General features: G+C 39.1%; 1 protein-coding gene across 2 annotated transcripts; it reads left to right on the plus strand.

The window, feature by feature from the left end:
- The first annotated feature begins 651 nt into the window (after positions 1 to 651).
- Positions 652 to 9,928, plus strand: rcbtb1 (regulator of chromosome condensation (RCC1) and BTB (POZ) domain containing protein 1). 2 transcript variants are annotated; one of them, XM_061715846.1, is made up of 13 exons: positions 652 to 746; positions 1,539 to 1,830; positions 2,455 to 2,605; positions 3,455 to 3,621; positions 4,447 to 4,605; positions 4,686 to 4,793; positions 4,869 to 5,011; positions 5,320 to 5,386; positions 5,707 to 5,833; positions 5,956 to 6,082; positions 6,259 to 6,410; positions 6,505 to 6,635; positions 7,792 to 9,928. In XM_061715846.1, exons 1-13 carry the CDS (start codon positions 697 to 699, stop codon positions 7,930 to 7,932), a joined length of 1,815 nt encoding a protein of 604 aa, XP_061571830.1. In that variant the 5' UTR covers positions 652 to 696; the 3' UTR covers positions 7,933 to 9,928. The 2 variants fall into 2 exon arrangements, with proteins under 2 accessions (XP_061571830.1, XP_061571831.1); XM_061715847.1 differs by having other exon boundaries at positions 5,323 to 5,386.
- Positions 9,929 to 9,956: the final 28 nt, after the last annotated feature.

Raw genomic sequence — 9,956 nt, forward strand, 5'->3', positions numbered from 1 at the left:
GGATTCATAAAACATTCTGCTAGACTCTGATTCTATTCTATTCTATTTCAAAGTCTTTTATTTTATTGTATTTTATTTTACTTTACCCGGCCCTATTTCATTTTACTTCATTTTACTTTATTATAATGTATTATAACCAGGCGTGCACACAAGCCGGGACTCGAGGGCTAGTCTACTGCATGTTTCCCTGTCTTCAACACACCTGATTCTAATCACTGGTCGTCATCAACATGTCATCAAGGTTTACACAACCCTTATTTTATTTTATAATTTTTTCTGCTGTATTTTATTTTATTTTATCACTTTTTTGTGCTGTGTTTTATTTTATTTTATTCTATTTTTCTACTTTAAATGTATCTTTTTTATTCTATTCTATACTGTTCTTTTCTATTGTGTTATGTTATATCATATTATATCGTATTATATTGTATTATATTATTGTCTATTCTATTCTATTCTATTCTATTCTATTCTATTCTATTCTATTCTATTCTATTCAAGAAAATGATTCCAACTAGACTTTGCTGTATATTTTATTTGATTTATCCCTCAGAACTTCGTTCAACATACAGTATTTGGACCTGTCATTCCGCCTGCGAGCACAGGGGGCAGCACTGCACCGTCGCAGTGATTACTCCGCACCGTTAAGTAGTCAGAAGAAGACGAAATGGCTACTTTCGATAAAGTCTGAAATTGATGAAGGGGTATCTTTCCCTCGGAAATCGCCGGCAGAGCCCTTTAATATGGTAATTTCACACAACTATCTTGGATGTTATAGAAGGAGAAGTGTTTGTGATATTGCTGTTGAGCTGAGATGTTGTTGTGTGTCCACAGCTGAGTCCTTGTTATGGAGCGATGCTTTAGGTAGGTTTGATAAGCTGTTAGCTGCCACTTGCTCCAAGCCGGATGTCGTTTCTCACCACGATCACTGATTTATGTCCACAATTTAACTTTTATTCATGGCGGGAGCAATTCGGTGAAATAATGCGGTTTTATTTCGATAATTATGGTCGTGATTTGGCTCAGATGGAGAAGATGCGATGCGAAACTTCATTCAAAAATTGAGCAATTTAAGAGTTGGCTGGTTTTTAAATACATTTCTAATGACATGCTGACTCATTTGAGCCATTTCAGAAAGGTAGACTTCTGGTCATTTGCCCGGCCATAGAGATCGTGAGAAAACCGACTTTATACGCATGAAGTATAAAGCTTTTCAGGAACAACAGATCCGTTGTGCTGCCTGGTGTCATCCATAAATAGCACATTATTACATTGGCTAATCCTATTGATAAAACTTGAAGAAAAATGGTTTCTTTCAAGTTTGTTTTGTGTGTTTTGACACTCAGTTTAAAGGCCAAAGAGCTTATTTTTGCATGCTTTTCAGAGTGCATCTTAGTATGTGCATGTGTACATTTGAGTCCAGCCATAAATAAGTATATATTGTGTTGTGCATTTAAGTGTCTGGTAAAAAGACAACACCAGTGACCATGTCAGCTGTTTTTACATCATTAACCATCTCTCCTTTTGTCCCCTTGAAGTGTCAGGAGGGATGGTTCTGCTCCTTTCTCCTCACCTCCACCAGCATCACCTCCTCCTCTTCCTCCTCCTCCTGACCTCCCTGCTTCCCCTCGCCATCCTCCTGTCCCATCACCCCTAACTCCTCCTCCCCCTCGCCTACAAGGAAAGCTGAGTTCTACAGGAGCCATGGTGGATGTCAGTAAATGGCCCCTGTTCTCGCTGCTGAGCAGCGAGGAACAAGCTGCGATCCGACAGGCTTGCGTCTTTGGCACCTCTGCGAATGAAGCCATCTACATCACACATGACAACGAGGTGGGCCGTGTGTTTGAGTGACCAGTATATCCGTACATACCTGTGTCTTTTCTTTTTTAAACTACTCATTTTAAACTTTCAGTTAATTTGTTTGTACTCGTGTAATGTGCTTATTTAAAACAGAGGAGAAATACTTAGTTTTGAGCCATATATGTGTGATGTTAAACTCATCAGTTATTTGACCATGTGACCAGTGCTTTTCATGCATGTAAGTGAAACTAAGATCATGAATCTTACATGATTTCAACGTATTTGTTCAGTTGGTGGTTGGAAGCGAAGGACAATTTATGTGTGAAGTGGAGAAACAGGATGTTACAAAACACTGAGTTCTTTCATTTTTGGGGGGGCTGAAATATCAACACAGAACATAACTTCATGTCCACATCATCAAACTGAATTTTCCTATCTTGGGTTCAATAAAATCTTGCAAAAAAGAAAGTTAACATAAAGCGTTAACACTTGAAATGTTTTTGGCCAGAAACGCCAGTATGTTCTCGATGGAGTTTGTGTCTGAAGGTCACACTTTTCACAGTAACTGATGATACTATAGTAAAAATGTAAAGTTTAAAAAAAAGTCTGAATTAAATCTCATGGACTTGCTGTTCTTCTTGTCATCATTTCCAGGTATTTGCTTTCGGGTTGAACTGCAGTGGCTGCCTCGGCACAGGAGATAATGCGAGCACAATTGTGCCAAAAAAAATAGACTTGCTGCATGGAAAGAAGATTGTCAGCCTCAGTTACGGCAGTGGACCCCATGTTCTGTTGGCTACAGAAAGTAGGTTATTATGCATGCTTGTTTTAATAACTTAATTTCTAAAATCTTTCACTCCTACCTTCAGTTTTTGTGTCCCTCTTTTAGTGCAGTCACATGAAAGTGCCGTCATCTCTGATATAACAGTAGTCTCATAGTTTAAAGTAAGAGCTTTTGTTATGTGGCATTTAGTTAAGGAAGGGTCATTTTTATTTTTATGCCTTTTTTTTCCCCCCAGATTAAGTTGATAATAGTTGGGTTTTTTTAGAGCCATAGCTTCTCCACTGGCAAACCATGTGTCTACCATTGGAACGTTCTGACCTATTTTCCACAGCAAATCTAGTTTCATGTTGAGAGTTCCATTAGATATGAATATAATTGGACTGAATTTGATATTTATATTTTATTGGTCTTAACTGAACTTATTTACTGTGGCTGAAAAGTCCCCCTGAAATTGCTTTTATTGCAAACTGATGCCAAATAAATGGATTGAATTGAATTTTCTTGAGGACTGTCAGAGTCAGCGAAGCTGGTTTGCGCAACGTTATTTATTGGAAGCACTTACGGTGGCTAACAAGGGGTTTGTGTGGTTGTCACAGGGTTGGGGACTTTTGCTCAACACCTCTAACACTTGTAACCACTTTCGTTTGATGATGTGACCATAAATGAGCCTGAGCCTCATCAAAGGTCGAGCCACACATCTAACGTCAGAAGAACGCCTTTCAAATACAGATATGACACACTTAGTGTTACTGGTTGTTGTTTTGCTCCTGTTTTGCTTTAACTGACTTCTCTATAGCATCTAGTCTGTAACTTGACTAGAGGACAGGTAGCGGGTATTATCGTTGTTTAAACTCTGCTGTTTTATTTCAGATGGGCAGCTGTTTGTATGGGGCCACAACGGCTACAGCCAGCTGGGCAACGGGACGACAAACCAGGGCCTGTCACCAGTGCTGGTCACGTCCACCATGCAGAACAAGAAGGTGATTGATGTGTCGTGTGGCTCACATCACTCTATGGCTCTCACCCAGGATGGAGAGGTAAGTGTGTTTTAGAGTATTTCACAGATTTTCATGCAGTTATTCTTTATATCCGATAAATTAGGATGTGTAGGGAAACTCTATAAATTATATTGAACTTAAAATTTCAACCTACATTGTTGAACTTTTAAGAAAAGATAACCAGAGACAAACAAAAGCTTCTTGTGGGGGAAATATTTTTGGAAATATTTAAAAAAGCTCATAAGGAACATAACTGACTATAGTTTTATTTACATCTAGAAAATAGGATTTAAATATTTACATATGTATCAAACATTTTTCTCATGTACCTAATAAGTTTTACATTTGGCTTTAGCTGGGTCACTGAAACCCTTCAACCATCATTGACGCTGCTGGTGTCACTGAGCAGCTTAGCCTTAAACCGAATGAATTAAAGCTCATTAGGTTGAGGTTGTGTGGTGATGAGGAAGGGCTGTTTCTATTTTAAATGTTACTTACTGTAAAGAAGTTTCAGGCTCAGGATGTGCAGTGATATCCTTGCTTTTCTTCAAAACTTCAAAATGAGAGCTTGCATTAGCCAAACATGAACAGGGCAGATGTTTGTTGATCTTCTCGGGATTCTAGCATCGATGAAGTAGAAAGGACTTTTAATCTTTGATGCATTTGAGTTGTTTCTTTCCTGACTCGCACTGTAGATACGATCTGTTTTGTGTAACTGTTCATTTCCCCTTCCCCTTCCCCTCACAGTAGACTGTTTTTACAACCTATTTTCATTTGGAAAACGTACAAATCCAACAGGAAAGCATATAAAAAATACTTAAGTGAGACAAATACGTCTGTACTCACATCAAAACATCGCCCTAGGTATTTGCGTGGGGTTATAATAACTGCGGCCAGGTGGGTTCAGGCTCCACAGCCAACCAGCCGTACCCCAGGAAAGTCACCGGCTGCTTGCAGGGCAAGAACGCCGTGGGCATCACGTGTGGACAGACCTCCTCCATGGCTCTGGTTGACAATGGAGAGGTACACTTCACATTTTTGGCTTAATCGGTTCCAGTGAGAAATCTGAATTTTGTGCAGTAAATTACGTTGTATGTGTTCAGGTTTACGGCTGGGGCTACAATGGAAACGGGCAGCTGGGCATGGGTAACAATGGAAATCAGCTGACTCCTTGTCGCCTTGTTGCACTCCAAGGGATGTGCATTCAACAGGTGGGACCCATAAAAACCTAATCACACTCTGCCTCATGGTGGTATTATGATTTAGTAACAGCAGCACCTTTCCAGATTGTATCGGGATACGGACACTGCCTGGCATTAACGGATGAAGGGCTGCTTTACGCCTGGGGAGCAAATACCTACGGACAACTAGGAACTGGCAACAAGAGCAACCACCTCACTCCCGTGCAAATCATGGCTGATAAAGAAAGGTACATTTAAAGAAAGAACGCTTTCATAACACCATCTCTTTGTTTTTAGTGAGAGGCAAGGTTGTCCTCCATCCTGTTGAGATTTAATTTTCCTGTTTCCTGTCCATGTATCCTCCCTTTGACTTGGAACTTCCATTTTGGTTGTACACAGTTGTCACTGGCGGAAAGGAGTTTATTTTTTCTTTATAAGCAATGCCTGTAGGACGTATAACACGTTCTTTACTTCAGTCAGTCAAGTTAAAGTTTTGTTTGTATATATTTGGGGAGAAACTAACAAGTGTGTGTATAATAACACATCTGTCATCCAGCAGGATTGTAGAGGTTGCTGCATGCCATTCAACGCATATTTCTGCAGCAAAAACACAAAGCGGCGAGGTACCTATTTACACTTCATTTTATTAATCAGTTCATTTTGACTTCTTGAATGATTATTGATGGGATGTGAGCAGATTGAGCTCATATTCAAAATGGTTTAAAAAAAAACAGCATCAAAAATCCAGTAATAACTTGACTATATAATTCTATTGTGGCAGCATATGGAACTAAGGCTCTTAAACTGAAATTGTGACTAAATAAAAATTAATTTCAGGATTTTTTTTTTTTTTTTTTTTTTTTGAAAAAGAATGGATCATTAACTTTTACCAGTCTGCAAATTGTCTGTTATTGTGAAGCCAGTGAAAGTTCTCGTCTTCCAGGTGTACATGTGGGGTCTGTGTCGAGGCCAATTGGTCGTCCTGCCTCATCTCACACATTTCACCAACACCGACGACGTCTTCGCCTGCTTCGCCACGCCCCCCGTCATGTGGCGCCTCATGTCGATTGGTGAGGGAAGTTAAAGATGTTAATCCTCAGCGGAATCAGGCAAAATACATTTATTTTTGGATATTGACGTTGACGGGATGTTGCAGAGGAAGTGTTGAACTGCATTGTGTTTTTTATTGTAGAGCACGAGGATTTCATGTCGGTTGCCGAGGCTCTTAGGAAGGAGTTTGACAGTCCAGAAACATCGGACCTCATGTTCAGCGTTGATGGCAAATGCATCCACGTCCACAAAGCTGTGCTGAAGATCAGGTCCGTTTGTGTGTTCTTCATGCATAACTCTGAAGAAGAGTTTGTCTTGATTAATTGGTCTTAAATTGAAATTTAAGTAATTTTGATGCCAACTTTTTTGACTTCTTTTACTTTGAAAGGTCAATAATGGCAACTTTATATTCTGAACATTTGAAGTTCCTTTGTTTTTCCTGTAGGTGCGAGCATTTCCGTTCAATGTTTCGCTCCCAGTGGACGGAGGATCAGCAGGAGGTGATAGAGATCAGCCAGTTTTCTTACCCCGTCTACAGATCCTTCCTGCAGTTTCTCTACACAGACACTGTGGACCTGCCACCCGAAGACGCCATCGGTTCGCAAATTTTTACGTATTTTACATGATAAATGACCTCATTTGGCAGACTGCTTGACCGTGTTTTGTTGTGGGTTGTTTGGGTTGGCCGCAGGCTTGTTGGATCTGGCCACCTCGTACTGTGAGAACCGCTTGAAACGTCTGTGTCAGCATATCATCAAGAGAGGAATAACTGTGGAAAATGCCTTCATCCTGCTCTCTGCAGCCATACGATATGATGCAGAGGTACTCCTATACGCAATAATACAATCCATGTTTGCCAGAAGGAAAGTTTAGTAACTATGTCACAGTGGAGCTTCCTTTCCCAATATTATATTGACATCTAGTGTGCACAGGGTGAACTGCAAAATCGGTATTATAACCCTCTCAGACAGTGCAGAACAAACTAATGGCGCTTATCCACTAGTACTGTACCTACTCAGCGCGCCCCGACTCGGCACGCCTTGTCCCGCCTCCACCCGCCTCATCCTCGTTTGTTTTTAGACACCCAGGTAGGCGGGTTGGAGGGAAGCTGCTGTGACGTATTTGATTGTGTGATCTAAACAGAGAAGACAACACTAAAGATGTAGAACCTGGAGGAGATTATATATGTGCTGTTGGGTCTGTGGCTTGTGTTCGATATCAAGTTAAAAAATTAGAGTGAAAGAAGCTTCAAGCGGCGATGCTTCGTTTTTTTTTTTTTTTTTTTTTTTGTTCGTCGGCACTGATGAGAAATCAGCTGGGAGGCGCGAGCGGCTGGGAAGTGACAGAGCTCCTGGTAGATCTGATCGTTCCTTATCCCCCGTCTACATCCCTTTTTAATTCTCTCCTCAGCCACCAGGTTTATGAACATCTTCACCTCAGAGTTGGATCACGAAACAGACTTTTGCGTTGCCATTGCCTGCCGGATAAAATGAAGAAGCCGCGGGCTGCTCTCGCACTGACTTGCCGCTTCCTGATTCAAACGTCTGACGGCCCCGCCCCCCGACCAATCGGTGGCGTAGTGTGATGACGTCAGATACAGGGCCGACTCAGAACCTAGGCAGAATAGGTACAGAAAAAGTACCTACTCGGCATGCCTCTACCCGCCTCGGCCCGTAGTGGAGAAACGCAAGACGGGGGCGTGGAGAGTAGAGTCGCGCAGAGTAGGTACTAGTGGAAAAGTGCCATAATTTACTACTAAGGTAATGTGGACAGCACCAGAGTATAATGAACAGTGATCCTTTAAAACAGGTTGTGTCGGAATTGCATAATAACAATAAAAATAACTAATAAGTCAGGATATAAATCTTATTCTTTCCTGGTCCAAAATTAGGGAAATGTTATGTTTCTTGCCAAGTCCTTTGAGCTTGCATTATACTCCAGTCATGTCTGACTTTTTTTTCCCTCTCTTCCCCACCAGGACCTTGAAGATTTCTGTTTCAGGTTCTGTGTGAACCACCTGACTCAGGTGACTCAGACCGAAGCCTTCTGGGAAGTGGACGGAGCGATGCTCAAGGACTTCATCAGCAAAGCCAGCTGCTGTGGAGCCTTCAAGAACTGACGAGTTACAACTAAATTACAGTTCAGCAAGTAAAGAAAGGATGCGGTTGCGCAGCGCATGCAGGAGCAAAATGCATCACGGCTCTAAAAATCATCACATTCCCACTGATTTTTCCATGACAAAGAAGGAGGCCCTTTCTTTGCATGTTTTGTTCATATATTCAGTGAGGCCCACACCTTCTTGCACAACATCTTGAAATGCAGTTTAAGCTGCATTGCCTGTGGATTTAAACTGAGCACTTTGGCCTGTGGAATCACGCTACAAATTTGACTTTCTTTTGAGATTATTTGTATGCTTTATGGGTTTTTTGAGGGTTTTTTTTTTTTTTCCTCCCCTGCCAGTTCTAACTTTGCTCGTGTGTTTTAACTTTTGCAAAGTTCACATGAGAGACCAAATAGGTGGAAGAGCACTAGTCGAGAGGATTATCTGGGTATATGTCTTTGTAGTACCACTGCACTGATAAACATGTTGCTGTTTCATTTTCTTTGTATTTCTTAAAAGGGTGTTTGAGATATGACTCTTGGAAAAGCAGTTGAATTATCTCTCAAAGATAGTTCCTGAAAAACTGTTCCCTTCAAAATTATCATAAACTTAACTGTGATCCACAATTTGGGGAATGTTTGTCCCTTTCTTGTTTTTTGACTACATTTCTTTTCTTTTCTTTTTTTTAACCCCCAATATCTGATGTATCATATTTGATACAACTTTTGCACCACCACCAGAAACAAAACAATAGTAATAATAAAAAAGTTTTTTACAATTTTTAAAAAGAAACTCTATAAAATAAATATAAAAACAAATAAATGTACCCATATGTTTGTTTATTTATATATATATATATATAATGATACAGAAAATATAAATTAGGAAAAACTGCTGAACACAAAATTGGGTGCATTTAATTTCAATAAATTATAAAAACGTATATATATTATATATAAAAACAATTTTATATTTTAATTTTAAATATATTTAATTTTCTGTGATTTATATACTATATCAGGCATCAAACGGTTGAAGAAAAATCCCAAAATATTTAAAAAGAATATAGACAAGGGAAATAGAACAATGTTAAGGGAAGCTAATTTATGTTGCACTTAACAGTTGAAATATTGTTAAATTATTGGCTAATTTCTTTTAAACAATAATTTAAAAATCTACGGGAAGCATTTGGTAAAATTTGAAATAAAATCATATTTTTAGTTTTCAATTTTGTCTTGGAAGTGTGGAAAATGCAAGGAAACAAATGGCAAGTTTGGGAAATGAATTTTGTATTCCTTCATAACGCAGCAGATTTTCAGTACGTTTTATTTCAGATTCACCTGAAAAGTAACACCGAAACTGCACAAAGCATTGTGAGCTAAAGCATTGAGTAATTGTATTTTATTTTATTTTTTCAATTTAAGTTGCATTTACTTTGGTTATGAAGACCGAAACCTGCAGGATAATGTCTTTACTTTCTACTGCTCTTGGGTTGGGAAATAATTATTGACCAGGTCATCCTGCAGGAGGACCAATGAGATCACTTTCTGTTTCCTCTTAGGTTTCCTTTTCTTGGTGCACTCAGATACTTAATAAGCAGTCGTCATTGAAATAAATGTTGTTTTTTAATAAAAGCCTGCAAACAGGAAATGTTAAAAAGCTTATGAAACAGATGGACGCGTTTCAATTTATGACACAATAGTGTGGGGAGTATTTTTTTTTTGTCTTTTTTTTTTTCATACCTGTGCTCAGCTCACCTGTTGATCAGATTATTTTTCATATTTAGTTTTTACAATACTGTTTAAGGAGAAATAAATGTCTTAAAATGTCATTTGTTGATTATTAGAAGCTTTATTATCATCCCATCGTCAGACAAACACGACCCGCCCACTTAACGATGCACTGAGCTGTTTCCGGAAACGGTTTGTTTGTTACAAAAATACAGCAAATTCTGTTAAATAAAATGCTGTAAATGAATCATAAGTGAAATAAACGACATTTGGTATACGTCAAACTTAATTTGGAATTGTAATATTTGTAAT

Source organism: Cololabis saira, chromosome 24, assembly GCF_033807715.1.
Source record: "Cololabis saira isolate AMF1-May2022 chromosome 24, fColSai1.1, whole genome shotgun sequence".
NCBI lineage: Eukaryota > Metazoa > Chordata > Actinopteri > Beloniformes > Belonidae > Cololabis > Cololabis saira.